Raw genomic sequence first — 26,589 nt, forward strand, 5'->3', positions numbered from 1 at the left:
TTGAGATGGCTGTTGTGAATCGGTGTTGTAGAAACCAAGCTGGACTGAATCAAATGGAATGGAATGCTTATGAGCGCCGTTGGACATCTACGGCATCATGTATCGAGGCTTCACGTGTCGACTGGATGGTGGGTGAATCAAGATTTCCCTAGAGAAGAGAATCAGGAAAATGTAGTAACTGCAGTATTTTTTGTGTTTATTGTGAAACTGCTGTGAAGTGTTGCAGTTTTTACAGGTTCTGTTGTGAGATGGGGTTGATTTCTTTGTTGTGCATCATCACTTTCACAGGTCTGTCTAAATGAATCCACGAAGAAGGTTAACAGAAAAACTATCAACAGACTGATGACGACAGTGTTACAGAGCTTTTCTGAAATGGGTTTATGAGTTTGGTTAAGATATATATATATATATATATATATATACTACTGTTCAAAAGTTTGGGGTCACTTCCCTATTGAATCACATGGCAAGGTGACCCCAAACTTTTTAACGGTAGTGTATATGTGTAGATGAGCATGGGTATGAGGATTCTGAGGCAGAACAATTCTGAATTTACTTTACCCACAACATCAAGAGACCAACCTGAATAATCTCTACAGTTGCTTATTGGAACAGTAAACTGTCAAGTTTAAGTAAACTCCAGATTTTTTCTTTAATCTGTCTTTTATTTTTTATTTTTGTTACAGTTTTCTTAACATGTCTTAGTTTTTCAAAGCTTTTCAGACTAAAACATAACTCAATCAGTATATTCAGACGTTTTATGAATAGTTAATAGAGGGAAGCACGTCACAGCATCTGAGGTGTCAGGTTACACCTGCTGGGTGGAAATAGACTCTGTAACTGCTGACCCTCACAAAAACACTGTTAACTCATATAAAACTGTGAAAATATCAGAAAAAAGTAGTATTTTCTCTTTTTTACTAGCTTCCAAAAAGTAAAGAGAAGAAAGACAAATGGATTTCTGTCATACTTTTACAATATTCTGTCAAACATCACCTGGTTTTCTCCTGTTTCCAGCCTCTATCTGTCTGGCTGTTTGATCTGAAAGGCACTGAACTGCTCTAAGTCTAGTTCAAAGGACAGAAACTGCATTGTGTCTGGAGGCAACACGTGGCGTTCCACAGGGTTCGATTCTGGGGCCTCTTCTGTTTAACATCTACATCAAGGGGTTCAAACTTATTTTATCTGATTTCCAGTGGGCCAAGCTGGTAAAATAACAGCATTATAACACATAAATAATCAAAACTGCACATTTTCCCCATTGTTTTAGTACAAAGAAATATAAGTACATTATCATGATGTTTAAATTTAATGAACAATCCTTTTAAAAATATATTGTTTCAACAATATTTTGTATATAATATAATATAATATAATATAATATAATATAATTCTCATATATATATATATATACACAATTTTTATTCACATATTTTATGTATTTTACATATTACATTTACCCATTTATATATTTACTTATTTACATGTTCATTAAAACTTAAAGCTTACAATAAACCTATAAAGTCACCAAACATTTAATTTCAGGTGTCTGGAAATAAAAATCCAGTATGATGACATGACATGCTGATCAGAGTATTTTCCTAGTTAGTAAACTAGTGTTTAACCACTGGGAGGAGTACTGATGGGACAGTGATTCATACTTCTTCCCTGTTCTGGAAGCTGGAATTAAAACTGCTTCCAGCTTTTCTGTATTATTAAATAATTATCATAACAATCAGAATCATTCATGTCTTCTGTCCCCACAGGACAAAGGACAGAGGACTGTCCATGTTTTACAGGACAGAGGACAGATTTGAAGCTAAAGGCTTCAGGAGGCTTCGGGTGATCTGGCTGTAAATGTGTGTTTTACTGCTTGTCCAGCTGGACTGTAAAGGTGATCAGATGGTCCTCCTACATGTTTACACAGTTTACACCTATCCATGGCGAAGTGGCCAAACATCCACCTCCTACAGCAGAGAGCAAAGTGGTGCTGTAGAGCATCGCATGGAGGAGGCTGTATTTGCTTTGTTTGGCACTTCAAGCTGAACAGATTCAGGAGTTTATAAGAAGATCTAAGGGTCTGGTGCATGAGGTCTACGGGTCTGCTGCATGAGGTCTACGGGTCTGCTGCATGAGGTCTACGGGTCTGCTGCAGGTGGTCTACGGGTCTGCTGCAGGTGGTCTATAGGTCTGCTGCAGGTGGTCTACAGGTCTGCTGTAGGTGGTCCATAGATCTACTGTAGGTGGTCCATAGATCTGCTGTAGGTGGTCTATGGATCTGCTGTAGGTGGTCTATGATCTGCTGCAGGTGGTCTCTGGGTCTATTGTAGGTGGTCTATGGGTCTGCTGTAGGTGGTCTACGGGTCTACTGTAGGTGGTCTATGGGTCTGCTGTAGGTGGTCTACGGGTCTACTGTAGGTGGTCTATGGGTCTACTGTAGGTGGTCTACGGGTCTGCTGTAGGTGGTCTATGGGTCTACTGTAGGTGGTCTACTGGTCTACTGTAGGTGGTCTACGGGTCTACTGTAGGTGGTCTATGGGTCTGCTGTAGGTGGTCTACGGGTCTACTGTAGGTGGTCTATGGGTCTGCTGTAGGTGGTCTATGGGTCTACTGTAGGTGGTCTTTGGGTCTGCTGCAGGTGGTCTGTGGGTCTACTGTAGGTGGTCTATGGGTCTGCTGTAGGTGGTTTATGGGTCTACTGCAGGTGGTCTACGGGTCTGCTGCAGGTGGTCTATGGGTCTATTGTAGGTGGTCTACGGGTCTGCTGTAGGTGGTCTACGGGTCTACTGTAGGTGGTCTATGGGTCTGCTGTAGGTGGTCTATGGGTCTACTGTAGGTGGTCTTTGGGTCTGCTGCAGGTGGTCTGTGGGTCTACTGTAGGTGGTCTATGGGTCTGCTGTAGGTGGTCTATGGGTCTACTGCAGGTGGTCTATGGGTCTGCTGCAGGGCAGCACAGTTAAGGCTGCTGAGGATGCTGGGAGTTGGAGACGAGGCGTGTGAAGCGACTGATGATGCTTGTGCAGTGCTGGCGTGCACGCTCGCAGAGCTGCGACAGCTCCTGGGTCAGCTGGGCCAGCTCTGGAGGCGGGGTCGGCATGGACAGCGTGGGCGGGGGGAGGAAGTGGTCATGCATCAGCTTCCTGCAGCTCTCCAAACACTCAGCAGCAAGCGGGAACTGGAGCAGAAAGCTCTTTATCGGTGCACAAATGTCGGGAACTGGACGGAGAAACATCAGTGACAACATGAACAGGATGCGCATGATGGACCAGTTAGAAGAATTAGAAAGTTGAGAGGAAGAATGGAAGGAACTCACTCCTACAAAAACAGTAGGAACAATAGGGCTGGAATCACAGACTGAACTAAAGAACAGATTTCTGCTGCTCCTTTGGCCTTAAAGGGCGTTTCAGCTCTCACCTCCACATCCAGCTGCTTCTTCTTCTGCAGAATATTGTGCTGCGCTGGTCTGAAAAAACAAACAAAAAACACAATCATCATACTCAATAAAGATGAAGAACAGAAACCACAAGTCTCAGAGGTCCTACCGACACGAAAACGTTTCCATGCAAAACCCCAAAGTCTTCCCTTTGAGTTTCAGAAAAAAGCTGCATTTACACAACAGTGGAGTGAAAACTATCTCAATGCTGACTGAAAACAGGACTGGCAACAACGTAGGGGGCGTGCCAGGCCTGTAGGGGGCGCTCATCAGACCTCATCACACCTGAAGACATAACTGCTTGTGCAGAGCTGTGTTGGTTATCTAGCACAGCCTTTTCCAAACTGAGGGTCCCAAGGTAATTTCAGGGGGTCGCCAGCTCATCGGAAAAAAAAAAAAAAAAAAGAAGAAGAGAAGAGGAAAAGAAAATAGCCTACATTTATCAAGTAAATTTGGGATTTTAATTATGGCTCTCAAAAGTAACGTGTTGATACAAAAAGATTTATCTGTGAAAGTAATTCATTTAATTTTTTTCATTTAATTTCGTTCATTTTTTAACACCTGGCGAACACAACTTATGTTATCTTGGGGGTCGGAGCTGAAAAAGTTTGGGCACCCCGATCTAGCCGATGTAATGTCTTCATCTTCACTGAAGGCATAAATGTTGTACAAAAAGTAGGTTTTACTTTAAGAGACCAAAATAACTTTAAAAGATTCAGCAGCACAAACAGAAGACGGAGATGTTCTATGTTTTTGTTGTCGTGCTGTTTGCACGTGTAAACAGGAAGATGACGTGACGTCCTCAAAATATTCCAGTTCATGTTTACACGGACAGGATTGATCTTAAATTTAGGAAAGTTTCACTCTGGAGCCCGATCTCAAACCTTTGTGGTTTTGTCCATAGATATCTCTACAAAGGCTAGATGCTTAATGCTGGAACTTCAAGCGTCCTCACGCGGCGGCCATCTTACCACGGGGTTGCTCTTCGCGTGATCTTAGTATCTAAGGGAAAGTGAATGAGCTGCACAAACATAAATATTCTTATTTCGCAGAAATCTTGACGGATTTGCAAATGGGTTGGTTTCTTGCAAATGTTATTAATGTGGCTATAATTCTGGATACTTGAACATGGTGAAATCGCAGCTTTTGTCTTAAACAACTTAAATGTGCAGCGAAGGTGTTTTTAAGCTGAAGCTGCACCACTTCCAGCTTCCAGAGAAACACAATGCACCAGAAGCTCAGCAAAACAGTTCTGGTTATTTATAAAGTTCATGCACCATTGAAACAATGTTATGAGTGAGCGAGCTAACTGTGGCAAGATGGTCGCCAGCCATGTCCATTCAACCCCATTGGCCAACAGCGGGGATGAGACGTCTGGCCTTTGTATAGATATGGTTTTGTCCATCCAAAACTGTGTTACCATGGAAACCAAAGCCCATAACTCTACAAAACTTTGGCATCTCAACGCTGCTATGTAAACGGGACCTGAGAGTCTCAGACCCGGTCACATGTTTTGGTCTCCATGACAACCAATCTCCAGCTGCTGTTTTGATTCATCATCATCCTGCTTTTGGATTCTCACCTCCCCCGTGGTGGGCGGAGCCTCTGCCGGCTGCTGGGTAACAGGACTTTCCAGCTCCCTCCTCTCCGATGCCGGCTCCACCTCTGTTGAGGAAGGAGTGACGTGCTCAGCTGGCTCAGATGTGATGGTCGGAGTCGGAGGTCTTTCTGTCTCTGGACAGACGTCTACCAGACACCTGGTGAAGAAGGACAGGTGTCAGAAAAGAAAAAGGACAAACCTCCTGGAACGTTTCCATTTGTGTGCTTTAATTACTGGATGAGGAAGTTAACCCAGGTTGAGACTGAAGAGCCTTCAGTAAAAAATCTTAACAAATAAAACCTAAAGTAATGAAACCTAATAGGTGGATGGATGAGTAGATGGGTGGATGGATGGATGAATGGATGGATGAGTGGATGGATGGATGGATGGATTGATGGATGAATAGATGGGTGAATGATGAATGGATAGATGGATGGATGGATGGATGGATGGATGGATGGATGGATGGATAGATGGATAGATGGATGAATGATGAATGGATAGATGGATGGATGGATGGATAGATGGATGGATGGATGGATGGAGTGATGGATAGATAGATGGATGGATGGAAGGATGGATGGATGGAAGGATGGATGATGGATGGATGGATGGATGGATGGATGGATGGATAGATGGATGGATGGATGGAGTGATGGATGGATAGATGGATAGATGGATGAATGATGAATGGATAGATGGATGGATGGATGGATAGATGGATAGATGGATGGATGGATAGATGGATTGATTGATGGATGGATGGATGGAAGGATGGATGATGGATAGATGGATGGATGGATAGATGGATGGATGGATGGATAGATGGATAGATGGATGGATGGATAGATGGATTGATTGATGGATGGATGGATGGAAGGATGGATGATGGATAGATGGATGGATGGATAGATGGATGGATGGATGGATGGATGGATGGAAGGATGGATGGATGGATGGATGGATAGATGGATGGATGGATGGATGGACGGATGGATGGATGGAACTTCCTGTTGGCTGTCGGGTATAAACCAGTTTAAAACCACTAAGCTTCATCTTCATCAGTTTGTTAATGTTTCACAGATGTATTCTAGTATTTTCCACTGGGTTTTCATTAAAAGTCACAATGTTGATGCTTCCATTTGTCTGTTTGTGTCAGACTTCATCATGTTTTTAAATATTTAAGACATTTTACTGTAAACTAAACTACACCCGACTGAGAGAACAAAGGTGACACTTCACCAGGAGTCTCCTTATGGCTGGAGATAGAACAGATCATTTTTCCAGAAATAACAAACTAAGGGTTGAAGACTTGAGGGAAAACAACTAATAAAACTGGAAGTGGAAAATAACTTTATTTGGTACGTGTGCATCAAGTCTTGATCTGTAATCACACTGAATTGACTAAAAGCAGATTTGTGAAGGAACAACCGGTTAACAGATGCTGGTTAAAACCATCAAACAGGATTTCCACAAACTTTCTCATATTCCAAACACATTCCGACCTACCTTTTGAGCTCTGCCCTGATTCCCAGAGGAAAATTTGAAAGAATAACAAGGCAACAGTTATTTTTATATTTTCTGAAAAAGCAGCAAAGCTCTGCAGAGGCCACAATGCAGCAGAAGCCAAAGTTTTGGGGCAAAAAGAAACTATTTCTAACTGAAGTCCTGCCCTGTTTCCAAACCAACCCGAAGCTCAGAGAGTCGAGTTAAGATAAACATAAAATCCACACGATTTAAAATGTCTTCGGTTGCTGCCGGATACCTGTGTTTAATGAAACTGCTGTAAGGAACCACATGTGAGCCAGGTCTGGTCCGATTATGGCTGCCATGCCTGAGGTCAGCTCCTTTTCTTCATTCGACAGAGGTGACGGGCGTGATGATGACCAGCTCAACCAGTTTCTGACCAGTTTCCAGGTTTATCACATGGCTTCTGTTTTCCCACTGCCGACCTGTCAGACCTAACTCTGGCTGCTGAGCAGCCATCAAGGTTCAATCTGATTCAACATGTTCAGGGAAAATCCAGCTCTGCAATCTGATAGGCCGAAGGTGGGAAATGATGAGGATGCTACTCACATGTCCAACCAGCAACCATACGGACATTAGTGAACAGGGCAGGTCTTCAGCTTCTTCTAAAAAAAAAGTCCAAGCGCTTTGTGCAAGCTGATTCAAAACATACTGACGTCTCAGATTCTTTAGGAAGTCTAAACAGCTTCAGCCTTTTATCTAATCATGGCTGAACTTACTCTTCAGGTTTTTTCTCTTCCTCAACAGTGCTTGTGTTTTTATCCTCCTCTTTGACTTTATTTTCCTCTGAACGCTTGTTTTCTGTGCTGTCTTCACTGTCCTCCTGCAGGTTTTGCAACCTGGACGTCGTGCGGATGAAGACAAATAAGATGGAGAGAGTTCAGCTCATTAAGAAGTTAAGCAGAGCTAAAGAAGCTGTTCATGTGAGCTGCTTATAAGATGCTCTGATCAGGAACGTTGCAGGAACACTTTATGACTGAAAGCAGCTAATCTGCGACATCAGAGGGTTTGTTATGTCGAGAAAATTCTCCTTAAACTGAGATTTGACAGAAGAGCTGATGACCATCCATCCCTGTCAGATCTGAGGAAGGCTGCTTCGCTGTTTAAACGGTTTACAAACGCTCGGTGATGCTGATGATTCTCAGCAGCGCCACCTGCTGGTTGCTCTGCGTTGTAACAGCTGGTGTTTAAAATCTGTATTTGGCTTCAGTTAAATCATATCATTTAATTTAATTTAATTTGTGAATGAGACAATGATGAACAAATGAATGAATGAATTTAATTTATTATAATATCATTTTGTTTACCTGTGCTGCACCTAGTTTTTGGTTTTATTTTAGCTCGGCTTTTTTTCTGTATCTTTAACATATTTTTGTGGATCTAATGAAAAGATTTTAGTGTCATTTTGTTTGTGAGTGAAATGTTGGTTTAAAAACCGGGAAAAGAAAGAAAACTAAAAATCTGCTACATAAATCCACAACGTGCCAGACGAGCCAATCACAAGGCTTCGTTTGTCATTGATCACCTGATATGAGCGACCAATGAAAGCGTCACTTTCACTTCGTCCTACTCAACTCACACTCCAGGTGACATCGCTGCGAACTCTGCTCAGTGTTTGCCGGCGTTTCACAGATCAGGCTTAGACTTGAATTATTCTCTGAGTTCAGACCAGTAGAAGGATGGAGTTGTGGGTAAAATCCCACCTAAACCTGAGTGGACTAATTATGATTAAACCTGCAGCTCTGTCAGGAGCTGCAGAGATAAACAGGAAATGTTTCTATCACACCGAAGCTGCAGAAGCTAAACGTGGTTCATTCAGCAGCAGGAAGGTGCTTTGGATTGCAGACTTACTCTGGATCGTCTTCATTTTCCTCCTCCAGGATGTTGGGAAGCCTGTCCAGAATGAACAACAGTAACTCGGTCAGGTTCTGGTAACTGGGCTGACATCTACTTCCATATTTGAGATTATTCTTATTATTTAACTCACTGCTCGTTGGGCTCCGGAAGCGTTTCTATGACAATCTTGGCTGAATGTTCGACCTCCAGTTGTCGGACCGCCTCCTCCGCGGCCTTCCTGGCCATCTCCTCAGCAACACGGGCCGCCTCCAGACGCTCCTGCTGCAGCCTGTAAGGAAGAGGAACATTTAAACCAGCCTGAAATCCGGCAAGATTCCTGAACCTGGTGTAAACTGTAGGACATGTTACAGTAATGTCCCTTACAGGAAAACCATGTGATCCACCTCTGGGTTTGGAACATGTGGACCACATGAAAATGTCCCAAAGCCAAATGATTCAACATGTGATCCATGTGTAAATCATTCATGTGAAGTATGTGAAATACACATGTGCATAATATAAAAATGTTCCAAAAGCACATGTGGATCCACATGTTTTCTCTGTAAGGGACAGCAACTGAAGTGTTTGTCCACATGTGGGACAATCGGAACAGCTGGGAGGAAGAGGAGGAAGAGGAAGCAGCTAACCTTTCCTCCATGTGAGCAAGGACGGCCTCTCCAGCCTCCTTCTTGATGGTGTCCATCAGAGGAGTCAGCTGATCCACCTGCGTCTCTGCATCGCCGGTCTGAAACCAACAGCAGATATTTCCTTCACATGAGCTCCGGTTGTACCATCAGCCCTTCACCATCTCATGTTCTGGACTGTTCCGCGGCCACCTGGCACAGTGAGACGCCGTGTTGCTAAGTAACTGCTTTTCTTGCTGTTTTATCCGCCATGTCACTATAATATGGACGTTGGTAACTACAGATCTGCGTCCACGTTGGGCCCCATGTTGTTCAGCATCTACATGGAGTTTTTTTCTGTTTTGATTCATTTTATTTCTTTTTAAAGTTTGTTTGCTTCCTGCACTCCGCTGTGTGCTTTAATGTTTTATGTAAAGCACTTTGAATTGTCTTCTACATGAAATGTGACGTACAGATAAACTTGCCTTCCCCAAGGCTCAGTGTTGGGCCCCCCGTTGTTCAACATTTACATGCTCCCACTAGCTCAGATAATTGAAAAAAAGGAAAGAAAACAGAAATTTTAAGTATTACTATCTCACCAAAGGGCTCTGGTCCCGGACAAGCTTCAGTTTCTGTCTTGGTCAAATCAAGACTTGAAGACTTAAAGATGCAAAGATTGTGTTTATGACCAAAGAACATCCAAAGATTAGTGTCCAGCTTCGATCCGCATGTTTAAACCATGGGTCAGTCCAGCAGTCTTGGTCATCCATATAAAAGCAGGAACCAAATCAACCGTCTACCACCTGAAGAACAGATCCAGAACAAGGGGACTGATGACTCAACACTTCTTAGAAAAACATCATTTTTCCAGCACCCTTCACTATTGTAAGGGAGTTTATACGGGTCTTCCTAAAATATCCCGCAGCCCCCTCAGGTAATTTGTTGCTGATTGTGTCCTCACAAAGACCACAAAACGTTCTCACATCTGGTTCTGATCCAGAATATAGATCTGATCTGCTGACACCATATGAGTCACCAAGACTTCTAGGACCATCTGGGTCCAGTTTGCTTTCTATCCCAAGAATTCAGATTAAACTGTTATTATTTTCTGCTGCTGATATCTGGAACAAACTACCAGAAATCCTGGAGTCTGATCCAAACCTGGAGAGTCCTGGAAATCCTGGAGTCTGATCCAAACCTGGAGAGTCCTGGAAATCCTGGAGTCTGATCCAGACCTGGAGAGTTCTGGAAATCCTGGACTTCTGCTAAATCTGATCTGAAAACAACTTTTTATTCATTAAATCCTGATCCAGTCCTGATCCAGTCCTGATCTAGTCCTGATGTCTTAATCTCTGACTTTATTGTAATCTTCTAAAGTGGTCTTTGGCAATAGTTTTCCATCTTTCTGAAGCTCTTTCAAAGTTTTTCTGCCTTTTCCAGTCCAGTCCTGGTCCTGGACCAGTTCCAGAGAAACTCCGACCTTCGAATCATTCAGGCAGGAAAAAGTCTCTTAGCTCAAGATGAACAAGAGCTAATTTGTTGCTAACTGTGTCCTCACAAAGTCCAGAAAAATGTGTATATTTCCATCTTCGTATGGATAATTCTGACCATCCTCTTACTAAAGACTTTGCTTGGTTTCAAACAACAAACACTCCCAGGCTAAAGGCCACATATTGGGGTTATTTTGCTGCTCTGGACTGACCCCATCCAGTTTTAAAGGTGACGACCTGCCCTTTACTGATCATTTCCTTCTTTCTTTTAATGTCCTCCAAATCCATGATGTCCTGCACAATGTCTTTCTGAAATACTAAGAATATGAAGCCAGACACCCTTTCCTCTGCTTTTTCTGGTCTCCTGAATCTCAACAACCTTTCCACCCCAAATGACCTTGTTTGTCATTATAACTGCATTCAATGTTTTAAACTCCATAGCTCCTTTAAAAACTAAATCTCTATCATTTTCCCAGCCTGCACCTTGGTTCACATCTGAACTCAGGCTTCTGAAAGCGAAAGGCTGTCAACTGGAACGCCTCTATAGGAAACCAGTCCCACCGTTCATAAGGACATGTACAATAATCACATGCTTTTCTACAAGACGTGTATTGATCACACCAAGTCCACTTATTACTCTGGCTTAATCTGCACTAATGAAAGTGACACCAGCTCCCTGTTTTCACAGCTCTTTTGTCAGGCCCTCAGACTCTCTTCCTCCCCACCTTTACTCATCTGTTACTCAGATGACACCCAGCTCTATTTGCCCACTAAACCGAATTCCACACTCCCACTTCCCTCCTTCTCTCTAGGTCTTACTGAACTTAAATCCTGATTTGCTTCTAACTTTCCTTAAACTCAACAGCAATAAAAGAGAGTTTCTCTTGGGAACTACATCTACACTATCCAAAGCTCAAGAGTCTGGGTTTCATCCTCGACAGCACACCATCTTTTCAGTCTCACATCAATAGCGTTACTCTACCATCTATGCAATATCAATCGCCTTTGACCCTCTCTTTCCCCCATATCACTGCTATTGTAGTCCACAGTCTTGTTACCTCCCAAACTGACTATTGTAACGCCCTCTTGTATGGTCTTACTCAAAAATCCCTCCACAAGCTTCAACTGGTCGCCGCTCACATTATAACCAGAGCTCCCTCCATCCACCAAATCATCCTGTTTTGCAGCAGCTTCATTGGCTTCCAGTTACCGTCAAGGCCGTCCATCGCCTCTCCCCTCCTTATCTGTCCAACCTGGTTCAGGTCCTCCTCCTCTCTTCATCTTTCTGTCCTTTCTCCCCACCTCACCACTATGGGTGCAGGGCTTTCAGCTGCTCTGCTTATTTTTTCTGTTCTCATTTATTTATCATGTTTTTATCCTTAAATTTTATGCTTATTGCTCTTGTTTTTTATTGTACAGTGTCCTTGTGTGTCTTAAAAGGCGCTTTTCAAATCATATGTAATATTATAGTTGTATTAACACATAACAGACGACTCAGCAAAGAACCGGTTTAAACTGGAACTTTAGGCTCTTTGTCACAAAGACGCATAATTTGTTCCCATTTCTTTAGTTTCATGGATGAAAACCAGTCAAGATCAAACAGTCTGACAGACAGAAAACAGGATTTCAGCAGCAACAAGGTGATTCCCAAAGACCTGGTAGCTGGAAACCTGGCTTATCTCAGCATGGAGGCAGAAATAAAAGAAGAATCAGGACTGAAAACTATCTACCGCAGGTTAACAGGATCTGAAATCCAGCAAAGACCTGAACCAGGACCTGAGAGATACATCTAGACCTTTTGTTGATCCATCTACTGTTGGCTGAAGTCAGAAATGGTCTCCATGGAAATGTGGCTGTCAAGAAGCCGTTCTTAAGGAAGGTAAACAGAGAGGAAAGGCTGAAGTAGGTCACATGACCTAAGAACTGGACTGAAAATCAGTGGAAACAGGTCTGATGGAGGGACTGATCCTCCCTAGAACCTGGAACTCAACAGGTTTGATGGAGGGACGGATCCTCCCCAGAACCTGGACCTCAACAGTTTTGATGGAGGGACTGATCCTCCCCAGAACCTGGAACTCAACGGGTCTGATGGAGTGACGGATCCTCCCCAGAACCTGGAACTCAACGGGTCTGATTGAGGGATGGATCCTCCCCACAACATGGAACTCAGCATTGCTGAAGCAGTGTGGGATCATCTGGAACCAGAACTTAACAAAAGGCACAAACATCCAACGGAACGTTCCTCATGGATCCTGGGAACTATTCTTGGAGACTATATTGAGGAATAGTGGTAACTAGTTTAGATGTTAGCAACTAGTCACATGTCCAAGGACAATATTCTATAAAACCTTAACTATGGGGCACCGCTGGAAGAAACTAGACCAAACAATAGTGTCAGTCATAAAGGTCTGTTAGTCTGTACAAGTCAAAACCAAAGAGTTTCTTCTGGATCAAGACATGATGACGTGCCACCAAACCAATTAAAGTATTGATCATATATGAGGGTCAGCACAGTATCTATCGTAGTTTCTGAATATGAAGCTGCATCAGTTTGTAGACTGATGACCCACCTCTTTTTTTGTCGGTTGCTGATTCTCTTTCTGCTGCTGTGGCTCCTCTTTCACCTCCTTCACCTCCAGTTGGGCTTCGTCCTCCACGTCCTCGAGCACCAGGTCTGTCTTCTTCTGTATGATGTTAACTGAACGCCATGGCAGGAGAAGCAGGGGGGAAATTGTCTGTTAGATCGAATCTGAGCTGCAGATGAAGCAACCTCCATCACTGAAGAGCTTTCCACTAAAACCCCAGGGACAACATCCAAACATCCCAATATGGATCTCTTTGTTTGGATTCTTTTGTTTACCAGGATAAAATACAATGTTGTAAAATACAACATAAACCACACATCATCGTGGTGAGGTCCCTCAGGGATCCATCCTAGGACCACTTCATTTAGTATATTAATGACTTTTAATTTTATTCTACATTCTGTTCCAGTCATTTAGCAGATGCTTTTATCCAAAGCGACTTACACTTGAGAGTAAGTACAACACAAGCAAGAAAATTATTTTTTTTGTTTGTTTTTTGTTTGTGTTTTTGTAAGTAATTTTGTTTAAATACTAGATCACGATTTCATCACACATCATCATCTTGGGCATAAGTGCATGTAACTTATTCAGTACTTAGTTGAGCCAAAGAGCTGGACAAATCTTGCTCTTAAAAGTGGATAAGGACTCTGCGGATCGGACGGAGTTTGGTAGATCGTTCCACCACCGGGGACAATAAGACATATAAATAACGACAATAAGCTCAGTTTTGGACAGATTTAGCTGAAGGTGGCGATCCTTCATCCATGTGGAGATATCAGCAACATGCTGATATTCACATGGAGACGTGTCGTCAGGTGGGAAAGAAAGGAAAAGCTGAGTGTCATCTGCATAGCAGTGGTAGACGAAACCATGAGGGTTAATGATGCACCGAGTGAGGAGGTGTATAGTGAAAAGAGAAGAGGGCCAAGCACCGAGCCCTGAGGCACCCCTGTTGTCAGGCCATGTCATCTGGACACGCCCCCTCGCCAAGATACTCTGAAGGATCTTCCTGTGAGGTAGGATGTAAACCACGAGAGGACAGATCCAGAGATGCCAAGCTCCGAGAGTGTGGAGAACAGTATATGATGGTTGACCATGTCAAAGGCAGCAGACAGGTCCAGCAGTATAAGGATTGAGGATTGACCAGCGGATCTGGCAACCCGTAGGGAATCAGTAACTGACAGGAGAGCAGTTTCAGTAGAGTGGCCTTGCCTATAGCCAGACTGATATGGATCTAACAGGTTGTTGTCTTGGAGGAACTGTGAGACCTGACTGAAGACGGCATGCTCGAGTAATTTAGACATGAATGGAAGCAGTGAGACCGGCCGGTAGTTTCCAACCTGGGCTGGGTTGAGTGTGGGTTTCTTCAGCAGCGGGGGAACCCGAGCTTGCTTGAAGGCAGAAGGAAAGACACCGGATTTAAGAGAGGAGGTGATAATATGGGTTACTGCAGGTTTGATTGTAGGTAAAATGCTCTGCAGGATGTCAGAGGGAACAGGATCAAGAGGACAGGTCGTGGGTTTAGAGTTGATTAGAAGTTTAGAGACTCATTTAGAGAGGGGAAAGAGCAGAGTGAGGTACCAGTAGCTGGTTTGGTAAGACTGAGTTGGTCAGGCTCAGTGAATTTGTTACTGATGGTAGCAACTTTTTCAATAAATTCCTTATCTGTATTACATAAAATACTATTTTCTGATTACACAAACTCATTTTTTGCTGTCCCCTGCCTCACCCAGGGCATGGCTGAAGCTCTGCCGGAGATGGGAGTTGAAACTCTTTCTGACAGGGGCTCCGCCAGACATTCCCAGCAGATCCTCACAACACACTTGGATCTGCCAAGCCTGACCGGCATCCTCCCCCACCACCGTAGCCAACCCACCACCAGCTGGTGATCAGTTGACAGCTCCGCCCCTCTCTTCACCCGAGTGTCCAAGACATGCGGCCGCAAGTTTGATGATATGACTACAAAGTCGATCATCGAACTTCAGTCTAGAGTTCTGGTGCCAAGTGCACATGTGGACACTCTTATGTCTGAACATGGTGTTCGTTATAGACAATCCATGACGAGCACAGAAGTCCAACAACAAAACACCACTCGGATTTAGATGGGGGGGGGGGGTTCCTCCCAGTCACACCCCTCCAGGTCTTACTGTCATTGCCCATGTCATTATTGAAGTCCCCCAGCAGAATGAGGGAGTCCCCAGAAGGAGTGCTCTCCAACACCCCCTCCAAGGACTCCAAAAGGGGTGGGTACTCTGAACTGCTGTTTGGTGCATAAGCACAAACAATAGCCTCCCTCCATCCAAAGGCGGAGGGAGGCTATCCTTCCGTCCACCGGGGTAAACCCCAACGTACAGGCGCTAAGTTGGGGGAAAATGAGCATGCCCACACCTGCTTAGCACCTCTCATTGGAAGCAGAATGGAAGAGAGTCCAGACCTTTCCGAAGACAGTAGTTCCAGAGCCCAAGCCATGCATTGAGGTGAGTCCAACTATGGAGAGTCACCTTTTTTGACTGAGCCTAACCGGGTCCCTTGGGCAAAGGCCCAGCCACCAGGTGCATGCCTTCGTGCCCCACCTCCAGGCCTGGCTTCAGAGACAGACCCCGGTGACCCACGTCCGGGCAAGGGAAACCTGGATCCATTGTTTTTATTCATCATAGGGGTCTGTTGAGCAGCACTTTGTCTGGTCCCTCCCCTAGAGACCTGTTTGCTATAGGTGACCCTACCACGGGCATAACGCCCCCAACAACATAGCTCCTAGGATCTTTGGGACATGCACACTCCTCCACTGCAGTAAGGTGGCGGGTCAAGGAGGAGGTGACTTGACGAGAAACTCAAAATGGTGGAGTACATCCCAATCTTCTAGAACAAGCTAAAAATGCTACTTTTTGTCATTATACAATTAATTTTGGACTAATTCTTAATTATATTTAGGACTTTCCCTTTAGATGAGTTGATTTCTACCCCAAAGTTTCTTGCGTCTGTATTCTTGTGATTTCTCTCCATTCTGTTGCATTCCTCGACATTCTTAGAACTGTGGGATTATGTCTACTTGTTTAGTTGATGCAACCAAAGAATAACTTGTCCATATTCTTTTTATTTGTAGACAAATGGGCCCTCTATTATAAGCTTTAAGTAGCTTCCTTGGGTGACCTATTCACACTCCTAAAACTGTAAAAATGTACACTATGAATACTGTAGTTTTCTGTGTGTGTGTGAATAAACTAAACCCAAACAGAAAAACTTATTGGAAGTTCTATCCTAACAGCCATCAGCTGCTCCAGCTTGAAGCCGGATTAAATCTTGTTAATGTTAAGATAAATATGCCACCATAAATAGCATTTACATGGTTTTAAATGGGTCTTTTTTGTCCTTAGGAAAAAATGTGTGAGTTTTTCTGTCGCTTTCCGATTTTTTGCTAAAATTCTGAAATGATCTACAAAAGAATCTACTGTGGAAAATTTCAGCTATATTCAATCAATACAACTGGATAGGATCTTCTAAAGGTTTATTATCTTACTTTGATAAAAAATACATGTGAAGTATTGAATAGCTAAACCTTCAGGGGTCTGAGAGAGGAAACATTTTACTGGCATTTTATTTCAATGATGAAAAAACATGAAAAAACAGCATTTCTGTTCATTACTGCACTGTTTCAGCTCTTGTCTCTTTAAGATATTCCTAGTCTTCTCTGATTGATCAAAAATTGCAGCTTGCCAATAAGGTAAATGTGTTTTTAGTGATCTCATTATGTTACAGGAGGAAAGATTGTAATTTGAGGCAGCTTTAGCAGCAGTGTGCTCTGCAGACAGTGAATGCACAATCAGCTACAACACACCCAAAAGTATCATAAAGAACAAGTTCATTCAATTTAGTTAAATAAATAAACGTCATTTAGGTTCTCTGATGGTTGGACACCTGATATCTGGCAAATTTGAGTCATTTATTGGTTGATGCTTGTTCTCTGCATTTTAATGATGAAATAAAAATACTCAAAGTTCTCATTTCTTTTTTTCCCCCAAATATTGTTTTTATTTTCATTGTTTGCACTGAGATGGCTATAAAACCATTTATAAAAAAGCAAGCAGCTGAAGTGGACTTCTGGCAACCCAGAGTTCAGACCTGCTACTACAAGCTTCTATGAGCTTCCAGGAAATGGATCATCATACAGGGCACTGCAATAAAACACTGAGGCTCATCAGCATCTTGACTGAACATCTCCTCAACTGAACAGATGTCTCCGACAGGTTTAAATCCACTTTTTATACAGTTTGTTTAGGAAACAGAGCCGTGCAGAAAGTAAAAGCAGTGCATCTTTGTGGAGCAACAAGCCATCTCTACAGGACTGAATCATGGCGTCAGTCCATCAGTCAGTGTTAGTGTCTGCTGCTGTCAGTGTCAGTGTGAGCGGCTCTGTCCTGCGCTGCCTTCTCCTGTTATTTTAAGGGGTTCTGGCCGCCTTTCCCCCCTGAAACAGAAGGAGAAGAGCAGCCCGGTTAGAGTCCGCCTCACCTCTGACACCAGTCCCTGCCAATCACTACACAGAAACCAAAACCCACCATCCAGTCAGTCACCTCGTCTGTGTTACAGGGTAACTTAACAGCAGGCTGAAATGTGGCGTTTCACAGGTGAGCTCACACAGGTGTACAGGTCTACATCCCAGCAAAGTGAGGAGCACCAGCAGAAACACGCTTTTCAGCTGCTGTTAAGTTACTGCAGAAATAAAAAGTCAAAATGCAGCAAAAACAAAATTACAACAGAAAAGTGGAGGTTAAACAGCACAAGAATAACCTGCAACGTTGTCTCAGTAACTACGTATGCACATAACATGATAATGTAGTTTTTTCTGATTTTTATTTGTGTGAATTATTTTGAAAATGCAGACACTTCAGCCTTCAGCCTTATTTTATGCATCAGCTTCTGTTGGTTCTGACACAGAACCTACAGTTTTTCTTCAGTAAAGAAACTAACAGAATTAGCTCGAGCAACTGTAGCAGCAAACATGGCTGCGAGTGGTGTTTATTTTAGACGACAGCATTGGATATTTTATAGAGTTTCAGGTGAGATAGATAGCAGTCAGCATTATTTTTGTGTGTTTGCTTCTACTGCTTCAGGACACAGAAATCACGATTTTGATAGGTAAAGAAGCTAACAATATAAACATTCATCTTGTATGTCTCTTTTAATTTCCAACCTTTCTGACATCAGAAAACAGCTTTGTTAAACATATCAATAACCCACCAGCTGATCTTTGATCATTAGGTTTTGATTTTGCTTCTGTCTATTAATCAATCACCTGTAGTCTTGTTATATTCTGAAACTTTACAGCTTTACAGTGAAAACCTTGTTAGCTGATGTTGCTAACTCACCCTACTCAGTTCTGGCTGATGGATATTTTATTTTATACTTAAAGTATCTGAGATTGATATTTATGTCCAGGTCATTTACTAAAGTCTGCTCTGTGGATCTGTTTGGGAAGCTTTCCATAGAGCTCTGTGATGCCACATTATGAGGCTAATGGGTGTGACAGTTCTGATACTAAATTCTGGTCACTTCCACTTTGTTTTCTTTGTTTTAGTATTATTTTTCAAATCTACATCTCTACAACATGCTAAGAAAAAGATGGACATGTGTGATTGATCTAAAAGAAATTACAATAAATTCAGTTTGTGTTTTAATCTTAAAGCATTATGTTACATTGTGTTAGCATTATGTTTAGTTAGCTTCAGTGCTAACTAGGATAACTACTCCACTTTCAACATTTCACACTTCTGGCTGTGTTCATTTCTTCCAGTTTTATGTTTATCTGGAGTTTGTCTCCATCCTCACTTTAAAACTGATTCCAAGTATAACTGGATTAAATGACCAGCAGATCCAGGACCAACAGTTTTCATATGTGGCCTCTATATTTGGCCATCCCACAATGCCCTGTTTGGCTTGCTGCCTAGCTCTATACTCTATAACCAGGATTTTAAATAGAGAAATGAACCAGGTACAGTTTCCAAAGCGTTCAAATAGTCCTCGTCATGGATGGTTTTTAAATCTTTTCAAAAGAGATGAAAACCAACATGTCCTACTCTTACAGCCACGCAGCAGAGGTAACAATCAGAACCTCACAAGTTAAATCCACAAAAATAATTTGATTTCTTAATCCGACAGCAGTCAAATGTCATCTGCTGTTTCTCTGATAAGGTGGTTTAATGAAGTGGTACAGTGAGCTGGATGAAACTTGTACTTACTGGTCTGCACCTCGTCACTTCCTGCAAGCTGTGTGACAGAAACAAGATTTTCAGTGGTGGTCAGATGACCTTAGTGGGACCAACATTGTGTTTGTAAGAAACAAGCACTCACTAGTTTTGGTACTGGCTGAGGAAACATCCGACCGATGCCACTGACGATCCATCCCATCATGCTTTAAACAAAACAAAAAGGTCAACAGAGCATAGCAAACGTATTCTGCATCCTCATATCGTCTCAGCACTTTCACACAAAATGTACCATCCAGGACTGATATGGAAGACATACAGTCTTCAAACATATAAACTTCTCAGTTACTGGTGGAACTGTAAAAAAAACCCAACCTGCTCTCCCTCCTCACTCATCACATATTTATATTTGGTCAAAAGTCCGGAGTGAACCTCCAGAGCATCAGTATGAGTATTAGTTCCTTTGATTTGGTTTGCTGGTCATTTTTACTGTTAAACTTCAAGTAATCACCCAGAAAACTTGAATTCTATAGCTTTTACAACATCTTGACTCAGAGAGCATCGACTTGACTACAGTTATGTTTGAAAATGAACATAGACACACTTTCACCTACTTTGGCTGCTGCTCTGCGTCCTTTGCAGGTCTGAGAGGATAAAATAAAGACAACAGCTTTTAAAGACAATATTTCTTTTCTTTTATGCTTTTAGCAATTTGGAAATTATTTAATTACACTGTCCTCTACAGGCGGAGACGGGAGCTACAGAAACGGCGTCCTCTACAGGCGGAGACGGGAGCTACAGAAACGGCGTCCTCTACAGGCGGAGACGGGAGCTACAGAAACGGCGTCCTCTACAGGCGGAGACGGGAGCTACAGAAACGGCGTCCTCTACAGGCGGAGACGGGAGCTACAGAAACGCCTGTCCTCTACAGGTAGAGACGGGAGCTACAGAAACGGCGTCCTCTACAGGCGGAGACGGGAGCTACAGAAACGGCGTCCTCTACAGGCGGAGACGGGAGCTACAGAAACGGCGTCCTCTACAGGCGGAGACGGGAGCTACAGAAACGGCGTCCTCTACAGGCGGAGACGGGAGCTACAGAAACGGCGTCCTCTACAGGCGGAGACGGGAGCTACAGAAACGGCGTCCTCTACAGGCGGAGACGGGAGCTACAGAAACGGCGTCCTCTACAGGCGGAGACGGGAGCTACAGAAACGGCGTCCTCTACAGGCGGAGACGGGAGCTACAGAAACGGCGTCCTCTACGGGCGGAGACGGGAGCTACAGAAACGGCGTCCTCTACAGGCGGAGACGGGAGCTACAGAAACGGCGTCCTCTACAGGCGGAGACGGGAGCTACAGAAACGGCGTCCTCTACAGGCGGAGACGGGAGCTACAGAAACGGCGTCCTCTACAGGCGGAGACGGGAGCTACAGAAACGGCGTCCTCTACAGGCGGAGACGGGAGCTACAGAAACGGCGTCCTCTACAGGTAGAGACGGGAGCTACAGAAACGTCGTCCTCTACAGGCGGAGACGGGAGCTACAGAAACGCCGTCCTCTACAGGCGGAGACGGGAGCTACAGAAACGCCGTCCTCTACAGGCGGAGACGGGAGCTACAGAAACGCCGTCCTCTACAGGCGGAGACGGGAGCTACAGAAACGCCGTCCTCTACAGGCGGAGACGGGAGCTACAGAAACGCCGTCCTCTACGGGCGGAGACGGGAGCTACAGAAACGGCGTCCTCTACGGGCGGAGACGGGAGCTACAGAAACGGCGTCCTCTACGGGCGGAGACGGGAGCTACAGAAACGGCGTCCTCTACAGGTGGAGACGGGAGCTACAGAAACGGCGTCCTCTACAGGCGGAGACGGGAGCTACAGAAACGGCGTCCTCTACAGGCGGAGACGGGAGCTACAGAAACGGCGTCCTCTACAGGCGGAGACGGGAGCTACAGAAACGGCGTCCTCTACGAGCGGAGACGGGAGCTACAGAAACGGCGTCCTCTACGGGCGGAGACGGGAGCTACAGAAACGGCGTCCTCTACGGGCGGAGACGGGAGCTACAGAAACGGCGTCCTCTACAGGTGGAGACGGGAGCTACAGAAACGGCGTCCTCTACAGGCGGAGACGGGAGCTACAGAAACGGCGTCCTCTACAGGCGGAGACGGGAGCTACAGAAACGGCGTCCTCTACGAGCGGAGACGGGAGCTACAGAAACGGCGTCCTCTACAGGCGGAGACGGGAGCTACAGAAACGGCGTCCTCTACAGGCGGAGACGGGAGCTACAGAAACGGCGTCCTCTACAGGCGGAGACGGGAGCTACAGAAACGGCGTCCTCTACGAGCGGAGACGGGAGCTACAGAAACGGCGTCCTCTACGGGCGGAGACGGGAGCTACAGAAACGGCGTCCTCTACGGGCGGAGACGGGAGCTACAGAAACGGCGTCCTCTACAGGCGGAGACGGGAGCTACAGAAACGGCGTCCTCTACAGGCGGAGACGGGAGCTACAGAAACTCTACCCTTTTAATAACAGATCTGGTAATGACTTAAGCTGGGAAGTTAATAGTTTTTCCATTCAAAAGAGTAAAAATAAAAATAGAAAATATTTATGAACTATCTTTGGAGCAGGTCAATTAATTGGTGGATTTCAAGTTTCACTTTAACTGACCCCAAAAAGTCATTTTTAATTCATAACTCAGTTTTCTAACATTTGACTTACTCTGTCTCTGTGGCTGGTTTGGGGGCTGGAGGAGGAGGAGCTGGAGGAGGAGCTTTGGTGGTTTTACAGGAGTAAAAATTATATACATTAATAATAAAAATAATAATAAAAACAAAACCACAGACCCCAGCTGGATAATTTTACCAGCCCACAGCATAAATCTGAGCTAAACATGATTGGAAGACACCTTTAGTTGTGGCTGGAGCTTCAGTCTTGTTTGCGTCTGTCTTCGAGTGGATCTCTGGCTGAGGAACCACCTTCACTATGCCGTGTTTGATCCACTCTATCATGCTAACGGCACATAAACAAACAAACAAATGAAATTAGAGTATGTTTAGTTACCACATGCAAATTCTCCACAACCTTCTTTTATTTTCCAGACCTAAACAATTTGGCAGATTTGAAATCTGAACTCATTTGGTTTCATTTTTTTGATTATTTCTTTAACAGACGTAAATAAGTATCGATTACTGTAATTCCTTCCTATTCGGTCCCAAATCCTGTTATAAGCTTCAACTGATGTCACAGCTGATTTATTTCTTTCTGTGATTTTATTCAGCACCTTCAAATGAAACATTTTTATTGTCAGATGGAGTAAAAGCTGACCTGGGTGGAGTTTGATCCGATTCCACCTCCTTTGCAGTAACTGGAGGTTCTGGAGCTGAAATATGGAAAACAAACGGTTGAGGAGCATCTTCAATCTAATTAAACCTTTCTGCAGGAATATTCAGGTCTGCTCTCACCTGGTGGAGCTGCTGGCGGACGCACCTGAGGAGAAACAAACTCACCTTCAGTAAAAATATACTGAGCTGCCCCTTAACTCTTGTTTGGAGTTAATCCGTCTTTATTATTATTATTCCTGTAGTTTTCATCAAATAGAAAAATTTTGGATGTTCATGAAAAATGTTTAAACGCCTTTCACATGAACTCTGTCAGACAGGCACCAAAAATGAGTCAAACACCCAGTTTTCACTTTTTAACAACAAAGTACTCAACAAGTGATTATATCGACATTTAGAGTAATAATATGAGATAAAAATGACTAATTATGAGAATTAAAGTGACAATATTGAGATTTAATTTGATATTGAGATTTCAAGTCACAATTATGTTCTAAAAGCTCATCATTGTTTATGTAAAGCTACAATTATGAGACTGAAAGTGATAATATTGAGATTTAAAGTCCGAATCATCAGATAAAACGTCCTGACAGTCTCATAATAATGAGATACTGTGTGAGTATTATTAGATTAGATTAGATTAGATTCAACTTTATTGTCATTACACATGTACAAGTACAATGCAACGAAACACAGTTTGGCATCTAACCAGAAGTGCAATAAGCAACAAGTGCAAGATATATATTATATACAGTATGTACAAATGTGCAATGTACAAAAGCAAAAAAAGTGATTATCACAGTATGATGATTTAAGTACTATGAGCATAATATACAGATGGATATGTGCATTAATGTACATCAGTGTCGAGCAGAATCTATGAACATAGTTTACAGATGATATTTACAAGTCTTTATGTAACTTAGTCACTAGTGCAGTGGACATTGAAATAGTGCAAAGTAATGAACAGGAGTCTAACTAAATAAACAGTGAAGTGGAAAGGCTAGTGGAATGTTCAGTACATAGTACTCGGTCAGGTCGGGGGGTGTGTGATGGGATGTAGTGTGGTATGGGGTCAGTCAGTGGGGGGCAGAGTTCAGCAACGAGACAGCTCTGGGGAAGAAGCTGTTCCTCAGCCTGCTGGTCTTTGTCCTGAGGCTTCTGAAGCGCCTGCCAGACGGCAGGAGTGCAAACAGTCCATGTGCAGGGTGGGATGAGTCTTTGAGGATGCTGCGAGCTCGACGCAGACAGCGTTTCCTCTGGACTTCCTCGAGGGCTGGAAGTGGAGACCCTGTGATGCGTTGGGCAGTTTTCACCACCCGCTGCAGCGCCTTGCAATCTGCGACAGAGCAGTTCCCATACCAGACCGTGACACAGCTGGTCAGGATTCTCTCAATCGCACAGCGGTAAAAGTTCACCAGGATGGCTGAAGACAGGTGGTGTTTCTTCAGCGTCCTCAGGAAGAAGAGGCGCTGGTGAGCCTTCTTCACAAGGCTGGAGGTGTTGGTGGTCCAATTCAGGTTCTCCGAGATGTGGATCCCCAGGAACTTGAAGCTGGAGACACGTTCAACTGCCATCCCGTCGATGTGGATGGGGTCATGTGTGCCTCCTCTCTCCCTCCTGAAGTCCACGATGAGCTCCTTGGTTTTCTTTGTGTTAAGGAGCAGGTGGTTGTCTGCGCACCACGTGGCCAGGTGCTGAACCTCCTCCCTGTAGGCCGACTCATCGTTGTTGCTGATGAGGCCGATCACCGTGGTGTCGTCAGCAAACTTGATGATGGAGTTGGATCCATGTACAGGCCTGCAGTCGTGGGTGAAGAGGGAATACAGGAATGGGCTCAGCACACAGCCCTGCGGTACGCCTGTGTTGAGTGTGATGGTGGAGGAGCAGGTGTTGCCTGACCTAACATGCTGAGGTCTGTTGGTCAGAAAGTCCTTTATCCAGAAGCAGAGGGGGGTGGTGATGCCCAAGTCTCCAAGTTTAGTGATTAACCTGGAGGGTCTGACAGTGTTGAATGCTGAGCTGAAGTCAACAAACAGCATCCGTGCGTATGTATTGGTATTGTCCAGATGTGTGAGCACAGAGTGCAGCGCTGTGGAGACTGCATCCTCTGTACTCCTATTGCTGCGGTAGGCAAACTGATGTGGGTCCAGTGTGGGTGAAAGGCAGCTCTTCAGATGTGACAGGACTAGCCGCTCGAAGCACTTCATCACAATGGGTGTGAGTGCGACTGGCCGGTAGTCATTCAGGCATGCCGGACTGGAGTGTTTTGGTACCGGTACAATGGAGGTGGATTTGAGGCATGTTGGCACAGCTGCTTGGGTAAGGGACAGGTTGAAGATGTCCGTGAAGACCTCTGCGAGCTGCTCCGCACATGCTCTGAGCACACGACCAGGGATGCCGTCTGGGCCAGCAGCCTTGCGTGCGTTGATCTGTTTCAGTGTGGTGCAGACGTCTGCAGTGGTGAGTGTGAGGGGCTGATGGTCTGCAGGGAGCCGAGTGCTGGTGACTACAAATCGGGTAACTCATCCATGATCACCACAGATGTTTCCTTTTTAAATGAGTTAAATGACTTCTTTGCTCGTTTTGACGGGGATAACACTGTAGCAGTCACTGATGACCTGGATGCCCTGCCACATGCGTCTGGGGTCGGAGTTGAAGAAGTGTTCCTCCACCTTCAGCTTATAGCAGTGCTTGGCCTTTTTGATGCCCCTCCTCAGGTTAGCCCTGGATACGCTGTAAGCCTGTGCATCACCTGATCTGAAGGCGGTGTTGCGGGCTTTCAGCAGGAGCCGTACCTCCTTGTTCATCCACGGCTTCTGATTTGGGTACGTGGTGATTCGTTTCTCCACTGTGACACTGTCAGCGGTGATGTTGATATATTCCAGTACAGAGGAGGTGTAGAGGTCAATGTCCGTGTGAGAGCCACAGGTAGCCTGAGTAGCAAACATACTCCAGTCTGTGTTTTGGAACCTGTCCTGGAGTATACAGTCTGCTCCTTCTGGCCAAACCTTGATGGTTTTCGCTGATGGCTTCACCCGCTGGATGAGTGGTGAGTACTTCGGGATGAGAAATAGGGAGAGATGGTCTGACTGTCCGAGGTGGGGGAGGGGGGTCGCCTTGTAAGCCCCAGGGATGTTTGTATAAACGTGATCTAAAGTTTTGTTTCCTCTTGTTTTGCAGGAAACATTAATCTATAATGGCAGGAATGGGCTTCAGTCACATGCTGCTTTGTAAAAAAAAACATGGATTTTCTAAACAAGTATCAGAAGTTGGTGAGTGTTGAGAAGCTCTGTGTCCACCAGCATGAAAAAAGAAGTTTTCTGTCCTGGTTGTGAGCGGGTTGAGATGAGGTGATGTACAAGGAAGAGGTGGGCTGATGAATGGGTTGTAAAACTTCAGACTTTAAAACTTATCCCTGCTTGATAACTCTACTGATGGATTCTACTCTGCCTTGTTAGAAATTATTTCAATTTGTCTTGGAATATATAATGTGTGTATGACCCTAATTAAATTTTTTTATTGCAGCTTTGCAAGTTGGGGAAAAATAACACACACTTAACAAGAACAATGTGTTGCTTTCTGCTTCTAAATGAAGAAAAGGAGAAGCTGACATTTAAAGACTCAGACTTGCAGTTGGTGAATTTCTGGTCTGCGACATGTATCTACGTTTCGCTGTAATTCAGGAAGTCTACACTTTGTGTCTGTGTATGTGTGTTTTGCATAAGTTGCAGAAAGCAGGAAGCCAGTTCCAGACAGCCGAGGCTGACGGCAGAAGATGCAGAAAAAAAATCTACCCAGCAACAACGGATTAGTTAGCATAGCCTCCAGCCACTGTCTAGCTTAAGAAAGACTTTTTAAGCTGAAGTTTAGGAAGTGAGGGGCAGTTCTGTCTGCATATGAAGGGCAGAACTCCTCTTTCTGTAAGCAGAGAGGATCTTAGCTAAGAAGAGAAATCA

At 44.2% G+C, this 26,589-nt stretch overlaps 1 protein-coding gene across 1 annotated transcript in view; it reads right to left on the reverse strand.

Moving 5' to 3' along the window:
- cngb1a (cyclic nucleotide gated channel subunit beta 1a) overlaps nt 1-15,652 on the reverse strand; it is a 62,580-nt gene extending 46,928 nt beyond the window's left edge. Inside the window, exons 1-9 of the mRNA XM_041987592.1 lie at nt 15,616-15,652; nt 13,080-13,207; nt 9,044-9,141; nt 8,548-8,685; nt 8,412-8,453; nt 7,355-7,399; nt 5,016-5,190; nt 3,415-3,463; nt 3,037-3,216 (exon numbers count right to left, since the gene is read on the reverse strand). Of these exons, the coding sequence (XP_041843526.1) occupies nt 3,037-3,216; nt 3,415-3,463; nt 5,016-5,190; nt 7,355-7,399; nt 8,412-8,453; nt 8,548-8,685; nt 9,044-9,141; nt 13,080-13,207; nt 15,616-15,652 (892 nt within the window). The remainder of the gene's footprint in view (nt 1-3,036; nt 3,217-3,414; nt 3,464-5,015; nt 5,191-7,354; nt 7,400-8,411; nt 8,454-8,547; nt 8,686-9,043; nt 9,142-13,079; nt 13,208-15,615) is intronic.
- Between the last annotated feature and the right edge of the window lie 10,937 nt (nt 15,653-26,589).

This window comes from Melanotaenia boesemani, chromosome 1 (genome assembly GCF_017639745.1).
Source record: "Melanotaenia boesemani isolate fMelBoe1 chromosome 1, fMelBoe1.pri, whole genome shotgun sequence".
NCBI lineage: Eukaryota > Metazoa > Chordata > Actinopteri > Atheriniformes > Melanotaeniidae > Melanotaenia > Melanotaenia boesemani.